Source organism: Lissotriton helveticus, chromosome 2_1 (assembly GCF_964261635.1).
Source record: "Lissotriton helveticus chromosome 2_1, aLisHel1.1, whole genome shotgun sequence".
NCBI classification, from domain to species: domain Eukaryota; kingdom Metazoa; phylum Chordata; class Amphibia; order Caudata; family Salamandridae; genus Lissotriton; species Lissotriton helveticus.
In genome coordinates, this window is record NC_136059.1 from 294,482,787 (window position 1) to 294,502,684 (window position 19,898).

Consider the following 19,898-nt stretch of genomic DNA (forward strand, 5'->3'; position numbering starts at 1 on the left):
ATCCCTGACTGTTGCTTTACTCACAATCAACTCTAGAGTCAACATTCTCCTCAGTGACCTCAACTTTTACCTGGAAGACCAAAATGATCCCTATTCCATAGCACTTTTTGAAAGTTGAGCAACATCAGACTCACCCAGCTCATCACAGAGCCAACACAACTCTCTAGGACCCCCATCTTCACAACAAGCAACAGCATAAAATACATCTCCACCACAAAGCTCACATGGACCAACCCTCCAGAATTCACATCCAAATCACCACATCAAGTCAACACCCCAACCAGGTTCAGCACTCCAAGCTGCAGCTGGGGCAAAATCACAGAAGTAGACTGGCTCAGCACCCTCAGCACTGATTAGCCTAGCACCACAGACAACAGGAAATCAACAACAGCACGGACTACCTTGCACCAATCAAACTGCATTGAAGGAAGCTACAAAAGCGCAAGGCGATTTTCTCAACCGTTAAGCATTTCCCCTCACCCTTAGCCAATGTCAACATCGCAGCATCCCAACAACTCTGCAACAACCTATCAAACTTGTTTCAGAGCAAAAATCACAAACATCTAAAGCATCTTCACACTCAAACCCAACCCCTAAAAGCTTGTTGCTATCCTACCCACCACCAACCAAGACTGCCACCTGACTGCATAGACAACCCTCACTAGAAACTACAACAGCAATCATGCGGACCATTCATTGAGGGGCCCGAAAAGACTCATGCCCTAACCACAACCGGGGAACATCACCAATTAGCACTACCCTGACCCACATCAAACCTCCATCATGTCAGTCAATTTCCCGGATGAATGGAAACTTGCAGAAATCAACGCCCTCCTCAAGAAGCCAAGAGTCAACTCACATAAACTGAGCAACCACCACCCATCTTATTGCACACCTATCCAGCCAAAGTGACTGAGAAGACCATTTGTTGGAACCTGGGATGTCAGGTTACCTAGGGTAGCCTGGCCTAGGGGTAAGGCATGCAATTCTAGAGGCACAGTGTGAAGGTTGCAGACCACCCAGCAGTAAATCCACGCAATAGCACTCAAAAAGGACACTACACCAATTTGTTGTAAAAATATGTACTGGTTTATAAAAATAATGTCTTTGTACTTTTACTTTCAGAGTTCACTATTAAATTACATTTCAGTTGGTTTGGAATTTAGCAAGAATACTTTTAAGTTCTAAATCATATTAACAACCAGCATTTATAGTATAGACAGATCGCTTAACCAAAACTGGCAGATAACTCTTACACTTTTTTTTAGCTCAGTTAGGAATTTACTGTACTCTGCTTACTTTATATCATCTCTCATCACAGCATTACTTTATAGTTTGGCAAGATCAGCACTCAAATCAGATCAGAGCAACATTTTCCTTTACAGGGATAACATTACAGTTCTTCTTCTAATCCTGTTCAAAAAGAAATTGTTTAAGAACCACTTAAGTCAGCTTTACATAGAACCCTGTCAAGGATTCCTCATAGACTGGTTAATCTTGTGGAAGTCACTCCCCCACGTAACTACCTCCTTACTTGTTGGGGTTGTTGGTGAAACAGTCCTGCGCCAGAGGTAGGGGAATAGCAAGCGCGAGGGCCTGGGGAACCTAGGTTGAAGAGGCTCTCTCGCCTCAGAAGACTCCTTAGCTCAGGCCGACTCCTCCGCGCTGCACTCGCGCTGGAAATAATAAGGGCAGACACCACAATGCCCCCAGACCTCTACCGGGCCTTGTATCTCTCCCTCCCTGCTCAGGCCGGCTCCTCAGCGCGGCGCTCGAGCAGGAGGAAGCGAGCCGATCACTCGGCCAGCTGCAGAAGCCTCCGGCGCATCTCCTCAGCGCTGCACTTGGAAGACACTCCTCCGGCGGGCATGCGCGGTAGCGCTCCTGCCGTTGCCGCCTCCCACTGCTCCAGGGAAAGACGCTACACTCTTGGGCCTGCTCACCTCCTTGCCCCTCCTTCCGGGGATATCTGCATCAGACGGGGCATGCGCGATGGCGCCTTCACTTTCTTCAGGACTGGGTCGCTACCGGCAACGCGACTCAAGCGCGATAGGCGCCCCCGGGGTCCCGCTCACGAAGGGAAGCCTCGCCAGGCTTCTCAGGCTCAGTGGATCCCGGGAGGGTGCTGGCACAGAGCGCAATCGGTGTTTCAGAGGTCCCGCTCCCAGTTCACCTCACACCTTCCACCCAACAGGCAGGGGGGCTTGCCACACGCCACAGGACCAGTCAATGGTAAGGAAATATTACAGTTGTTCAGTGAAGGTATTTCCTTTCTTCACTATAACGAAGAGGGGGGGGGCTCCTTCAGGATAAAGCCAAAGTGCACTTTCTTAGCACTAATCCCCTATCCCTCCTTACTGGACAGACTAGGGGCTCAGGGGAACTCTTAATTCAGCTCCCAGGGCAGGGCTCTTCTCAGTTTCCAAAACTACCAGAATTAACCCCTTCACCTATCTGCCCAGGATCAGCAGGATGGGCTAACTTGGCTAGGACAACAGGCAATGGGGGGGAAAGAAACCTAGACAGAGGGCTCCTCTTATAGAGGAAACCACCCTTCAGGATCCTACCCCTGCCAGACCTCAACCTTCACTCTAGCTGCTCCTCACTGACAGACAAAATGGCTGTCCAGCATTCCGCCTTATATAGGCTGCCCCCTCAGTGGTCCAGAATGGACCAGAAGGTTCTGGAACGCCCTATACTAGACTATGGACAAGTTCTAGGCTTGGCAGTTAGGGCAGTTGGTAGTCACCATTTTGTGGTTCCAACTTTCCCTGTCAGAACAGGCCTCTGCCTGAGGTGAAAGATTTTGAGGGGAAAAAGAACACCTATCCCCTTGACCAATACCTAAAAAAGTAGTAGACACAAAAATTATTAAGGGTATGAGGGGCAAAAAGGGAACAAAATAAATAATAATGAGGAGGGACTACGCAAAAAATCCAGACAGGTCTAACACCATTACTAAGTAACTCCCAACCCACCTTGAACTTCACCATCTTCTCGACAACACTCAATCAGGATTCAGAAAGAACACTGTAGTAAAACATCCCACATTGCAGCCACCGATGACATTCAAAACACCCTGGACAAGGGGGAAACAGCAGTCCTTATCCTGCCTGACCTGACTGCAGTGTTCAACACAGTCTCCCACAACACCCTAATAAAAAGACTTCACAAGATTTGCATACAAGGGTCTGCTCTCAAATGGATCATCCTTCCTCACGGGAAGTACCCAAAGTGTCAGTCTGCAACAGTTCACATCAGAGACCAAGAAACTGACAGGCGGTGTCCCACAGAGATTTTACCTCAACCCCACCTTTTCAACATATACATGACACTACTCGCCAACATCATCCTATCACAAGATGTCACTTACATCTCCTAATACTAGGACACCTAACTCACCCCTGACAGACAAGACAAACACCACCAGAAGCAACTTCACCACCAGCATGACCATGGTAGCAGACTAGATGCGAACCAACTGCCTGAAGCTCCACTCAGACAAGACTGAAGTACTGTTCTTCGGCAACCTGATCTCCCCATGAGTTTCCATCTGGTGGCCATCGGAGCTAGGACCAACACCCACACCCACACCCACAGATAACGCACGAAATCTAAGAATCATCCTAGATGACAATCTCTATATGATAGCTCAAGTCACCATAGTGAGCACTTCCTGCTTCCATATCCGACGGATGCTGAGAAGGTTCTTTAAATGGTCACTTACACAGAACACCAGATGGGCCGTCCTGCAAACACCCATCATCAGCAGGCTGGACTACGGCAGCACTCTATATACTGCAATCTCCAATTGACTCCTACACAGACTCCTGGCCATACGGAATGCAGCTGCAAGACTACTACTCGATCTCCCACGCTGCACCCACCTCACAGCACATCTCAGGAAGCTTCAATGGCTCACCATTTACAGGAGCAGCGGATTCAAACTTCTCCTGCACATATACAAAGCCCTACATAACAGAAGACCAGAACACCTGAACAACCGAATACACTTTCATGAACCCAAAAGACACCCTCACTCTCACACACCACCAGACCGCAAAAGCAAAACTGTAGGTTGCTCATTTCCCCTACATTCCACCCAAAACTTGGAATGACCTCCCTTCACACATCAGAGCCTCCTCCTCACTTCTTGAGTTCAGCAAGAAGCTGAAGGCCTGGCTCGTCATACAAGTGACCTGGGACCACACACCTAGCCTAAGTGCTTGGATATTCTCTTGAGTGATTAATGTGCTATACAAATCAAGACAACATGTTTGACCTCACAATTATCAGTGTTAGGGGCATCAATGGTTTCTTCCTTCACCTTGGCAAAGGTTTGAAATTTATCAGTCCACTTAAATGGAGTTCCCGTCTTAAGTAATATTCTTGAAGCACGTATCAAGTCAGTAAAAGTTTTTATGAAGTTGCACATGTATTGCACTAGACCTGGGAATGATTTTAGTTCATCCTTGCTAGTGGGCAAAGGTACAAGTATGACTGTGTATACTACATTGTACTTGTGTTTAACCCAATCTTCTAAAATTGTGTGGGAATGGTATTCAACTGATTTGACCCCTATTTTACATTTTTCAATTTGTATAGTGAATCCTGATTTTTTGTCTTTAGTAAAAAACATCTTTCAGAATGGAGTTATGCTCATTCTCAGATTCCCCATTATTACAATGACGTCCTGGAATCATAGAACTTTGTTTATTCCTCACTTGCAGAAAAAACAGCAGGCGGGTGGAGGACCACCTAGTGAGAAGCGTATGGAAGAGCTAGGACACTAAAAATGTTTGCTTCCTGTATGAGGCTCAACATGTATTAATCTTTGTTAAAGGATGTCTGTCTACCCAAATATTTGAGTAGGTCCACACACAATCCTATAAGGGTCCCTCCCACTTTTGAGGCAATCACTATGGGGACCAATAATTCTAAGCGTTCAATATTTTTAATGACTCATTGTGATTCTAGTTTGTCTAGTACCTTCCTAAGAGGTTCTCTCTTTAGTGAAGGGATAGGTTGTGTCTATACCAAGGGATTAACGTTCATTTTCAGTCGGATTTTATGTAGGAAGTTCTTTAACAAACACAGTCTCTCGCTGAACACTTAGTGGAATTCTTCACATACTTCCACTCCTGTTACTGATATGTTGACTAGAAAAACTTACCTAAGGATCAAGTTGAATTCCTAAATCTTTCTGGTGCTTCTAACCAAGCAAATTAGACCCTGGTTTTGAAAATGTATACTTTTTCCAACTCAGGTCCTCTCTTGAATGTTATATGCATCATTAACATTCCTACCAAGAAAATGGGAACCTTATTATATACCTCTGGTTTAATGATAGGTGACAAACAGGTCACCTTTATCAGCAAACTTCTTCTTGAATTTTAATTCATCAATTAAGGTGTAGGAGAACAAGAGTCTGCAACAAAAACGTTGAATGTTACACAATCTAGGTATATGTCACTTGCTGGATATCAGCGTTTAGAATCTGTCCTAATGTGATAACCTGGAATACAATCTTTTCTTTTTCCAACTCATTCTCGTTCTTTACAAACCTTGGCAACATTCCCTTTCTTGTTGCACTTCCTGCATATTACTCCTCGTGCAAAACAATTAGGGTTATTAGCTAATTGATAGTTATCACAGCTTACACACCTTTGCCGTGTGATATTTTTGCTTCTCTTTTCTGTTACACTTATTTTACACACTTTATCAGCCATATATGCTATTTACACTGCCTGTGACCTTATGTTGTTCATGTGACATGTTCAATTAATGCAAACGGCAGTATCTCAATACTTTTGGCTATACCTATCACTAAGTAAATCAGGATTCCTAGACGCCACTTTTTCTTGTGCCTTAAAGTCATTTGTATGTCTAAATATTTGTTCGCGTATAAGGGAGCCTACTAAAGACCCAAATTTACATGCGGCAGACAAACCTCTTGGTACAGCAATATAATTTACAACTTTTATCTCCTTACCTTGAGATCAGGAAACCAACTTATGCCTTTGCAGAACTACATTCATCTTTTCACTGAATTGTTATTCGAATTTCCTAATCTGATAAATATCAGATAACCCATCCCCTGGAGCGTCACTACCATCCTCAGAATCATTTGTTTCTGGCTCAGGTAGATAATCATATTTTCCTACCTTGTACTCCAATATAATGCAATAAGTGAAGGAGATAATCTATCCTTAACAATGCTATTAAATATGAGCCTTACACATCTCTTCAACAGCAGTATTAGTTTTCTCATCTCATTCGTGAATGATGGTGGTTGAGAAATAGTCGAAGCTGTGACAGTAACATTTAGTTGGTAAATAAAGTGGAATCAGAGTTACAGTATATTTATTTTATTTAAAGTGTTTTAAAAAGCGCAAACATGACTCAAGAGTATCAGAGTGCTGTACAAACGGTTGGAAACAGAATCTTAGACCTGAAACATTAAAATGAATACCAACCAAGAACATAGAATTTAAAACTAAAGCAAGATTTTGTATGGTGTATCAGAAATAATATAAAACATCCGTCATTCAGTTCTGAAGCAGTAGATGGAATCAGTGGACAGGAATAAATTATAATGGAGTTAGTCAAAGTAGAGTGGAAATTATTCAGGAGATACTCTTGTTATCCAATTGTCCCTTCAAAGTCATAGCGTACTCAGTACCCACTGTACCTACAATGTTCTCGATAGCACAAAAGTTTCCTCAGAGAACAGAGCAGTTTGTGCTAGTCAATAATTAAGATTTGGAGTCCAAAACTGCCCAAAATCAGTTTGAGTTTAATAGGATGATTATTAGGCCCAACCCCTTTCTGTTTTCTTTTTAGCAGATCCTGGAAGGCAGAGTAGAGTAAGCTCTCACATGACTGTGGAGACCCATCTATACTGCACGTCAGCGTCAGCTTCACCCTCCGATGAAGCAGCAGATTTGACAGAGTTGAAAAAGCCCTCACGAGTCAGAGGAACCCTATCTGCATGGTGTGCTATTCCCATTCCACATCGGAGCCAGTCAGCAAGACCTGCAGCGGAGCTAGACGCAGAGGCAATTCCTTGCCGTCATAGTCCAGAGTTGCACAAACCTTCCAGCTGTAGCAGCGGCCCGACTGTCCTCAAAATTAAGCAGGACATCCCAGTGCCCCCGGTCACAAGAATCTGTGTGCAGCCTCCTCAGCATTAACACAATCACGGCAGGCCACACCAAGCAGCATCAAGCAGAGGACTCAACATTTCTCCTCCTGTCACACTGCCCATGCTTCCAAGCCTTGTTATAGGATGGTGCAATCTCTCCAGCTTGTGAAATAATGACATAGCTAGAAAGAATCCCTCAAGTTAAATTGCTGGATCTCAGGATAAATCGCTACCTTTTACAAAGTCTTCACTATTGTCATAGTACAGGAAACGTGCTTCACAGAAGACCAGCCAATATAGCAAGGCAGCATTGGCAGAGAGCAATACATCTGGGGTAGAGGCACACAGCTGTACCCAGCAAAGATCGTGCACTCGTAGCCAAATATGTAGTAAGTTTTAAGGATGGAGGTAGGTTCCAAAGTACGTTTGTCAGAAGTGAAGTGCCTCCAGTCTCTACCAAGTCCTTTCCAATTGCCACCTCGTGACTCCCTCACACCACCATTCTAAATTACCTTCAAGTCAACATTCTAAACGGTTGCTGAGCATAGAACATGATCAGAAGGTGAAGGGAGGGGGAAATGGGAGGAGGGAATATACCACTGGGAGAATAATTTACAAGTATCTTCAGTTTCCCTTCAACAATAACAAATAGCGTAAGCTAAGAATAGCAGCTTGACGGCTCAGAATGATAAAAACCGGTATATCTCTATCAAGTTTCACAAGTTTTGAAAAGTAACACTTTTGCTAAAATTGAAAGAAAGAAAACAATGTCTAAATAAGAAGTAGCTGCTGATCAGATGCTTAGAGGGCTTAAACCTTTACAGAATCTAACAATTCTGTCTTCCTAAAACTTTGAGCCAGGTATGGCAGATCGCTATGTATAACTTCACAAATAACTTACAGAAATACCATACTACCACACACTCTGGTGTTAAGAGGAGATACAGTAATGAAGTTGAAACATATTAATATAATTCTTGTATAATCGATATAAACAATGAAAACAAATTACGAGGCAAAGAAAAACAAACAGAAAAGGAGGGGAGAAAGGAAGGGAAAAAAAGTTTCACCTGGAACACACATACAATGTTCCCACTATTTAACAAGAAAGAAAGCCCTTCAAAGGTTAAAAGCAGTACTAATATTTAGATAAACAAAAAAACTTGTTACCTGGCATTGGTGGACATCCACTTCCAAAAAGACAGCTTGGGGGTATTTATTACTGAGAGCATTGAACGCAGGAGCTATCCTTAAACATGGAGGACATCTGCGAGGGGAAGTAAATTAATGTGTCACTTTAAAGTTTTATACAGCAAAACAAATACTTAATGAGGTGTTCAGCATGCACTGAAACACAGGAGCAAATTGGTTGGTCATTGAAACTACCTCACAGAGGCCATCGATGTGCAGAAAGGTGCATTTCCCACAATCTACAACACAATGGGATTCAAACCAACGACCTGCACATTGGACACAGTAGTTGTAACAGGCAAATTAATAAACAGAGCAGTACTTGGCCCATGCTGCAAAGACTGCTTGCACACAATTTCCAGTTTTTTGTATTGGAAACAGTTAAGTTGTCATGTTTCAAAAGCAGAATGCACTGTCCCAGTTAAGATATGTGGCCATGTGCAAGGCTGTTGGGAGTCATGTGAGTCCGCAGTTTCCTACTCAATCATGAACTTGCTATATTTACATATAATCCAGCATCTGCTGCAAAATTTCTGAGAATTTTACCAAAAATAATTGTTTTAGCTTCTAAAACGGATCAAAAGTTACTAAACAAAAGTGCCACATGTAATTCAGTACAACGGCAGATTCTTTGCAAAAGGTTTACACTCACCTTTTATTAGGTCTCGTGCCTGCAATTGCAGGCCAAAGGCCTGCTGTCGCAAAGCGAGACTATAGTAATCATTCCTGCTTTCAAGGACTAAATAGAAGAGGACAAGAGACTGGCACGCGCACGCAGCAGCCTGCCGGAATCAGATCAGGTTGCGAGCGTCAACACGCGCTCCGATTCCGGCAGGATATAGATATAGATATATATATATATATATAAATAGAGATATATATATATATATATATATATATATATATATATACACACATATACACATACACACATATACACACACACACACACACACACAATGGATATGGACGCACACACAGACACGCGTACACAGACACGCAGACACACGCGCGCACACACACACACAGACATATGCAGACACACGCACACACAGAGACACACCCCACCCCCCCGCCATCACACACACAAGCGCACCAAGACCCCCCCCCTACAACTAAGGCCACTTACCGCCACTCCGGACATCTGAAATCGCCGCCGCCAGCCCGGAGTTTGCCTCGAGGGCGCTGGGCCCGCCTCCCGACCGAGGGCCGCGCTGCCATTGGCGGCCCCCAGTCACAGGTAGCCAGGCAAGCAGTGGCGCGACGTGGGCAGGGCCTCGAGCGAACCGGAAGCGGACAGGAGCCCACCCCGTGCTCCTGGATCAAGAAGCAGCCTGCTGCGTCCTCCCCGGGGCTCCCAAGTACTAGTTTAAAACGAATATATTTGATCATTCCTGCTTTGATGAGTATGGACAATTACAAAGTTATGGCATGTAAGGAGCATTTGCGTCTTGGGATGCAGGAAAGAAAGCAGGGCCTGCCTGTCGTTCACCTGACGTTCATTGTCTGCATGCCACTGACCGAGTAAAACTATCTAGCACGTCTCAGAGCAGACATTTTCTTAGGTGGCGTATTGTTAGTCTACTGCTAGTTGTTTGGAGAAATGACGGTCATATTGTCTGCATGATCATCATTGAGAGTGAGGGTCCGCAGATGGAGTTTAAACGTTACGTTTTCTGTCTGCACCCCCCGCAGGAGACCAAACATTTCTGGGGAGTCAGGACAGGCTTGCGTACCTTCCATTGACCCTATACAAAGTGGTCTGGAAGACGCAGATGCAGATACAATCGGGAAGGCAGGTATGTCGTCACAGTTTACAAGGGTGCCTTTTATTTATATTCGGAAAAAGGCAAGAGTGGGTGTGTGATGCCAAGCATAGGTTTTGTAGTGGGAGGGTACCCTTTAATACTTTTGCCACTGTGTATGTAGTATGAATGCAAACTATAAAAAGTTAAGAGCGAAAACCTTTTCCCATACTTAACCTCCCTCAAGAAGGCGTACATTTTTGGCACATAGCCCCGTCTTCTGTTTTTTTTCTCCTACATATTGCCCCTTTGTTTCGCTCTTCTCTGCTTTATATCGACCGCCTCTCAATACCATTTCTTTTCCCCTCTGCCTTTCTCTTCAACTCTTCTCTCATCTCCCTGCTCTCGCTCTCCCTCCCTACTTACACCCTCCCCTCTAGCCACACCCTGTGATGTCGGCTTACAGGCCCTCTTGACGCACATGGAATCTAGCCGTCTCTCACTGAGAGTGACTATTTTAAGTGAAAGTCGATGACATTATGTAAGCCACTGGTTTTTAAATGCCGCGAACTTTTATCCCCCTCCTGGGATGTGAAACTAATTTCTGGACGTGGTCGCCTATCGCCACCTGCAGGCCTCACACCCTCTCACCTCACCCACCCTCACACCTCCTCACCATCACACACCCTCACACCCTCACCCACCCTCACTCACCTTCACACCCCCTCACCCTCACACCCTCATCCTCACACACCCTCACTCACCCTCACCCCCACTCGCCTTCGCCCCCACACACCCTCACTCACCCTCACACCCCCTCACTCACCCTCACACCCTCTCAACCTCACACCATCTCACCCTCACTCACCCGCACACCTCCTCACACCCTCACCCACACCCTCACCCACCATCATACCCTCATACACCCTCACACCCTCATCCTCACTCACCCTCACACCTCACCATCACACACCCTCACCCACCCTCATACACCCTAACTCACCTTCACACCCTCACCCCCTCATCCTCACTCACCCTCACACCTCACACACCCTCACATCCTCACACCCTCACCCACCCTCACACCCTCACCCACTTTCACACCCCCACCCTCACACCCTCATCCTCACTCACCCTCACACCTCCTCACCATCGCACACCCTCACATCCTCACCCCCTCACTCACACACCATCACTCACCTTCACACCCCCTCATCCTCACACACCCCTCACCCACACCCGCACTCACCCCTCACACACCCTCACTCACCTTCACACCCTCACCCCCTCATCCTCATACACCCTCTCACCCTCACCCCCCTCACACCCACACCCTCACCCAACCTCACCCACCTTCATATCCTCACACCCTCATCCTCACTCACCCTCACACCTCCTCACCATCACACACCCTCACATCCCCACACCCTCACCCACCCTCATACACCCTAACTCACCTTCACACCCCCTCATCCTCACTCACCCTCACACCTCACCATCACACCCCCCACCCTCACACCCTCATCCTCACTCACCCTCACACCTCCTCACCATCGCACACCCTCACATCCTCACACCCTCTCACCTTCACACCCTCACACCCCCTCATCCTCACACCCCCCTCACCCACACCCGCAATCACCCCTCACACACCCTCACCCCCTCATCCTCATACACCCTCTCACCTTCACCCCCCTCACTCACCTTCACCCCTCACACCCCACTCACCCTCACACCCCATTACTCACCCTCACACACCCTCACTCACCTTCACACCCTCACACCCCCTCACCTTCACACCCTCACCCCCTCATCCTCATACACCTGCACTCACCCTCACACCCTCACTCTCCCTCACACCTCACGCACCCTCACCCTCACACACCCTCACCCTCACACACCCTCACTCACCCTCACACCCTCACCCTCACACACCATCACTCACCCTCACATCCCCACACCCCCTCATCCTCACTCACCCTCACACACCCTCACCCACCCTCACCCCCTCATCCTCACTCACCCTCACACACCCTCACATCCTCTCTCACTCACACCCTAACCCACCCTCACTCACCTTCACACCCTCACACCCCCTCACCCCCACTCACCTTTGCCCCTCACCCTCACACACCATCACTCACCGTCACACCCCCTCACCGTCACAACCTCTCAACCTCACTCACCCTCACCCTCACCCCCTCTCATCCTCACACCTCACCATCACACACCCTCACATCCTCACCCACCCTCACTCACCGTCACCCCCTCACACCCCCTCACCCTCACCCCCTCATCCTCACTCACCCTCACACCTCCTCACCATCACACACCCTCACATCCTCACACACCATCACTCACCTTCACACCCCCTCACCCTCACAACCCTCACACCCGCACTCACCTTCACCCCTCACACACCCTCACTCGCCTTCACACCCTCCCCCTCATACGCCCTCACCCTCACAACCCTCTCACCTTCACCCCTCACTCACCCTCACACACCCTCACTCACCTTCACACCCTCACACCCCCTCACCATCATACACCCGCACTCACCCTCACACCCTCACCCTCACAACCCTCTCACCTTCACCCCTCACACCCTCAGCCTCACACATCACTCACCCTAGTCACCCTCACTCACCCTCACCCACCCTCACTCACCTCACACCCCCTCACATCCTCATGCCCTCACTCACACCCTCACCCACCCTCACACCACCTCACCATCACACACCCTCACATACTCACTCACACCCTCACCCACACACCCCCTCACCCTCACCCCCACTCACCTTTGCCCCTCACACACCCTCACCCTCACACACCATCACTCACCCTCACACCCCCTCAACCTCACACACCCTCACACACCATCACACCCTCACATCCTCACCCACCCTCACATACCCTCACTCACTGTCACCCCCTCACACTCACACCCTCACCTCCTCATCCTCACTCACCTTCACACCCTCACACACACACTCACCATCACGCACCTTCACATCCTCACACCCTCACCCACCCTCACTCACCCCCTCATCCTCACTCACCCTCACAACTCCTCACCCTCACACCTCCTCACCCTCACACCTCCTCACCCTCACACCTCCTCACACCTCCTCACCCTCACACCTCCTCACCCTCACACCTCCTCACCCTCACACCTCCTCACCCTCACACCTCCTCACACCTCCTCACCCCTCCTCACCCTCACACCTCCTCACCATCACACCTCCTCACCATCACACCTCCTCACCATCACACCTCCTCACCATCACACCTCCTCACCATCACACCCTCACCCACCCTCACACACCCACCCACCCTCACACACCCTCGCTCACTGTCACCCCCTCACACTCACACCCTCACCTCCTCATCCTCACACACCCTCACTCACCTTCACACCCTCACACACACTCACCCTCACACCTTCACACCCTCACACTCACCCACACACCTCACCATCACGCACCTTCACATCCTCACACCCTCACCCACCCCTCACACCTCCTCACCATCACACCTCCTCACCATCACACCTCCTCACCATCACACCTCCTCACCATCACACCCTCACATCCTCACCCACCCTCACCCACATTCATACCCTCACACACCCTCATCCTCACACACCCTCATCCTCACACACCCTCACTCACACACCCTCACTCACACACCCCTCACCCTCACAACCCTCACACCCGCACTCACCCTCACTCACCTTCAACCCTCACACTCCCTCACCCACCCTCACCCTCACACACAGCACTCACCCTCACACCCACCAACCCTAACCCTCACACACCCGCTCACCCTCACCCACCGTCACACCTCCTCACCGTCACACCTCCTCACCATCACACACCCTCACACCCTCACTCTCTCCCTCACCCTCACCCAGCAACTTCTCTTTTGCTGTGCTAATCTGCTGCTCTCTTCCACCCGCCTCCTTCTTTAACTCCCTGTTCTCTTTTGCTGTGCTAATCTGCTGCTCTCTTCCATCTGCCTCCTTCTTTAACTCCCTGTTAGCGTCTCCTGTGCTGATCTGCTGTTCTTTCACCCCGCCTCCTTCTCTAACTCCCCGTTCTCTTCTCCTGTGCTAATATGTTGTTCTCTTCCACCCGCTTCCTTCCTTAACTCCCTGTTCTCTTCACCTGTGCTGATCTGCTGCTCTCTTCCATCCCACCTCCTTTATATCCATGTTCTCTTCACCTGTGCTGATCTGCTGCTCTCTTCCATCCCACCTCCTTTATATCCATGTTCTCTTTTCCTGTGGTGATCTTTCTGCTATCTTCCATCCGCCTCCTTCTCTAACTCCCTGTTCTCTTCTCCTGTGCCGATCTGCTGCTCTCTTCCACCCCACCTCCTTTGTTAACTCCCTGGTCTCTTCTCTTCTCCTGTGCTGAACTGCTGTTCTCTTCCACCCACCTTCTTCTTTAACTCCCTTTTATCTTCTCCTGTGCTGATCTGCTGCTCTCGTCCACCCCAACTCCTTCTTTAACACCCTGTTCACTTCTCTTCTCCTGTGATGATCTGCTGTTCTCTTTCACCCGCCTCCTTCTCTAACTCCCTGTTCTCTCCTGTGCTGAACTACTGCTCTCTTCCACCCCACCTCCTTTATATCCATGTTCTCTTCACCTGTGCTAATCTGCTGCTCTCTTCCACCCCGCCTACTTCATTAACTGTTTTTTTCTCCTGTGCTGATCTGCTGTTCCCTTCCACCACCTCCTTCTTTAACTCCCGGTTCTCTTCTCACATGCTGATCTGCTGTTCTCTTCCTCCCGCCTCATTCTCTAACTCCCTGTTCTCTTCTCCAGTGATAATCTTTCTGCTATCTTCCATCCGCCTCCTTCTCTAACTCCCTGTTCTCTTCTCACATGCTGATCTGCTGTTCCCTTCCACCACCTCCTTCTTTAACTCCCTGTTCTCGTCTCCTGTGCTGATCTGCTGTTCTCTTTCACACGCCTCCTTCTCTAACTCCCTGATCTCTTCTCCTGTATTGATCTGCTGCTCTCTTCCACCCCACCTCCTTCTTTAACTCCCTGTTCTCTTCTACCCCACCTCCTTCTTTAACTACCTGTTCTCTTCTCTTGTGCTGATCTGCTCTTCTCTTCCACCCGCCTCATTCTCTGACTCCTTGATGCCTTCTCCTGTGATGATCTTTTTGCTCTCTTCCATCCGCCTCCTTCTCTAACTTCCTTTTCTCTTCTACTGTGCTGATCTGCTGTTCTTTCACCCCGCCTCCTTCTGTAACTCCCTGTTGTCTCCTCCTGTGCCGATCTGCTGTTCTCTTCCACCCGCCTCCTTTTTTAACGCCCTGTTCTGTTCTCCTGTGCTGATCTGCTGCTCTCTTCCACCCACATCCTTCTTTAACTCCCTGTTCTCTTCTCCTGTGCTGATCTGCTGCTCTCTTCCACCCGCTTCCTTAACTCCCTGTTCTCTTCTCCTGTGCTGATCTGCTGCTCTCTTCCACCCGCTTCCTTAACTCCCTGTTCTCTTCTCCTGTGCTGATCTGCTGCTCTCTTCCACCCACATCCTTCTTTAACTCCCTGTTCTCTTCTGCTGTGCTGATCTGCTGCTCTCTTCCACATACATCCTTCTGTAACCGCACACTCACACACCCACAACCACCCACCCACACCCACAACCACACCCACCCACAACCACACCCACCCACAATCACACACACCCACCCACAACCACACACACCCACCCACAACCACACACACCCACCCACCACCACACACCCACCCACCACACCCACCCACCCACCCACACACACCCACCCACCACCACCACACACCCACCCACCACCACCACACACCCACCCACAACCACACACAACCACCCACCCACAACCACACACAACCACCCACCCACAACCACACACAACCACCCACCCACAACCACACACAACCACCCACCCACAACCACACACACAACCACCCACAACCACAACCACACACACACAACCACACACCCACAACCACAACCCCACACACACAACCACACACCCACAACCACACACCCACAACCACCCACCCACACCCACAACCACACCCACCCACAATCACACACACCCACCCACAACCACACACACCCACCCACAACCACACACACCCACCCACCACCACACACCCACCCACCACACCCACCCACCCACCCACACACACCCACCCACCACCACCACACACCCACCCACCACCACCACACACCCACCCACAACCACACACAACCACCCACCCACAACCACACACAACCACCCACCCACAACCACACACAACCACCCACCCACAACCACACACAACCACCCACCCACAACCACACACAACCACCCACCCACAACCACACACAACCACCCACCCACAACCACACACAACCACCCACCCACAACCACACACAACCACCCACCCACAACCACAACCACACACACACAACCACACACACACAACCACACACACACAACCACACAACCACACACAACCACACAACCACACCCACACACCCACAACCACACAACCACACACAACCACACAACCACACCCACACACCCACAACCACACCCACACACCCACAACCACACCCACACCCACAACCACACACAACCACACACCCACAACCACAACCACACAACCACACCCACACACCCACCCACAACCACACACAACCACACACCCACAACCACAACCACACAACCACACAACCACAACCACACACCCACAACCACAACCACACACACACAACCACACAACCACACACACAGACAACCACACACCCACAACCACACAACCACACAACCACACACCCACAACCACACAACCACACAACCACACACCCACAACCACAACCACACACCCACAACCACAACCACACACCCACAACCACAACCACACACCCACAACCACAACCACACACCCACAACCACAACCACACACACACACAACCACACACCCACAACCACACAACCACACAACCACACACCCACAACCACACAACCACACAACCACACACCCACAACCACACAACCACACCCACACAACCACACCCACACAACCACACAACCACACCCACACACCCACAACCACACCCACACACACCCACACCCACACACCCACAACCACACCCACACACCCACAAACCCACACACCCACACACCCACACACGCCCTCACTCTATCGCCCTCACTCTATCGCCCTCACTCTATCGCCCTCACTCTATCGCCCTCACTCTATCGCCCTCACTCTATCGCCCTCACTCTATCGCCCTCACTCTATCGCCCTCACTCTATCGCCCTCACTCTATCGCCCTCACTCTATCGCCCTCACTCTATCGCCCTCACTCTATCGCCCTCACTCTATCGCCCTCACTCTATCGCCCTCACTCTATCGCCCTCACTCTATCGCCCTCACTCTATCGCCCTCACTCTATCGCCCTCACTCTATCGCCCTCACTCTATCGCCCTCACTCTATCGCCCTCACTCTATCGCCCTCACTCTATCGCCCTCACTCTATCGCCCTCACTCTATCGCCCTCACTCTATCGCCCTCACTCTATCGCCCTCACTCTATCGCCCTCACTCTATCGCCCTCACTCTATCGCCCTCACTCTATCGCCCTCACTCTATCGCCCTCCCTCTATCCATCTATTGCCCTCCCTCTATCCATCTATTGCCCTCCCTCTATCCATCTATTGCCCTCCCTCTATCCATCTATTGCCCTCCCTCTATCCATCTATTGCCCTCCCTCTATCCATCTATTGCCCTCCCTCTATCCATCTATTGCCCTCCCTCTATCCATCTATTGCCCTCCCTCTATCCATCTATCGCCCTCCCTCTATCCATCTATCGCCCTCCCTCTATCCATCTATCGCCCTCCCTCTATCCATCTATCGCCCTCCCTCTATCCATCTATCGCCCTCCCTCTATCCCTCTATCGCCCTCCCTCTATCCCTCTATCGCCCTCCCTCTATCCCTCTATCGCCCTCCCTCTATCCATCTATCGCCCTCCCTCTATCCATCGCCCTCCCTCTATCCATCGCCCTCCCTCTATCCATCGCCCTCCCTCTATCCATCGCCCTCCCTCTATCCATCGCCCTGACTCTATCTTTCGCCCTGACTCTATCTTTCGCCCTCCCTCTAGCTATCCATCACCCTCACTCAATCTATGGCACCACCACAACATCACTCAGGGGCACCACAGCATCACTCAGGGGCACCACAGCATCACTATGCACTACCACAGCATCACTATGCACTACCACAGCATCACTAAACGCCACAGCATCACTCGTCGCCACCACAACACCACTCAGCGTCACCACAGTATCAATCTGTGCAACCATTCAACAACTGGTTCAAATATGTTCTCTCAATGTTTCAAGCTTTATTACAAATGTCACAAAAAGATGGTAATATTTCACTTCTGTTCTTGGATTTTCGTCACAATAAAATACACTGAACATAATCTTCACAAAAGGTATTTACAGAAGTTTAAGATATTGCCATTATAAATTACAATAACTTTTATTTAAGTATTAATTATTTAAAAAAATTAAAAGCCATTGTTATTTGTAATATCAATACATCGAAGTCACGTAAATACAAAACATGTTGCATTACAAATGCTATAGGTGTCACATTTGCAAAAGATAAAAGTATTGGCATTGTAAATGACAAAGCTATTAATTTCGCTATTTTCAAAACCAACACATAAATAAAAAATATGTCATTTACAAGACCAATAGCTCAAACTTTCCGAATGCGAGACCTATTGCATTGCAAATGCTGGTTTGCTGATTGCTATATTCAGGTGTTAAACTGGTACTAAGGAGGAGCACACATCCCAGACATTTTTACCAGTTGTTACAATGACAGAACAATAAAGCTACATTTTGGTGGATAACTAAGGAAGTACAGTATGCTCAGTTCTAGATTGGTGGAATTCCAAGGATACAGTTTCCTTGACCAGGGGGATAAAAGATGCTGGAATTGCTTTTCCTTGTATGAGTAGGCCCTGGATAATTTGGAGTTCTCCTCCCAAAAGCAACGATCTTTGTATATAGACAAGAACATGTAAGGGGCGAAGGGATATACCCAAAGCTATTCACGGAGGACGATTCAAACTTTTACAGCACCCACCATAACAGTACTATAAGCCTGTAAAATTGCTTTGGCAGCAACCGAGTGGAAGGAAATGGTCACCCTGGTAGAATAGTGTAGGATGTGGTAGAAAGGTTCAGAGATTGGACCCCCATTGGGATTTCAAAGGGCATGTGGCAGTTGGGGATTAACCACTAACCATGCTGGTGTTAGAAGAGAAGATCGGAAGGTACGTTTCTTCACATGTTGCGAAGACACAGAAAACTTGGTCCTGGGTACCGCTATCATTATTTGCTGCAAGACAGTGGTGACGGGAAAATTGTGAAATATGACTAAGGAGGAGTAATAGACATTTTTAATATATGTATGAAGAACACCCAAAAGCAATGTTATACTAATGAAGGATTTTGCACTATGCAAATCCCAAATAACAAACTTTCAGTCACCAACATCTCAAACAAGTAAATCCAAAAAGTCATAACCACGATCTCCCAACCCACATAAGATTAAGAATACAACAGTACAGAGCAAGTATTGGCAAAGCCAATAGGTCTTGCTTGCACTAGAGCTATTGGCTTTGTCAATGTATTTTAGCCAGGTTGTATAGCAGTGCAGCTATTGTGCAGCATGACAAAGTTAGAAAAGTAATATGACGCACCACTGCTGGCCACATAACTGTTTTTAGGTCTCGGCTAGCCGCGCGGAAGCG

General features: G+C 48.6%; 1 protein-coding gene across 1 annotated transcript in view; it reads right to left on the reverse strand.

The window, feature by feature from the left end:
* TXNL1 (thioredoxin like 1) overlaps positions 1–19,898 on the reverse strand; it is a 143,666-nt gene that overhangs the window by 96,576 nt on the left and 27,192 nt on the right. The window contains exon 2 of the mRNA XM_078674852.1: positions 8,315–8,411. Coding sequence (XP_078530978.1) covers positions 8,315–8,411 — 97 coding nt within the window. The remainder of the gene's footprint in view (positions 1–8,314; positions 8,412–19,898) is intronic.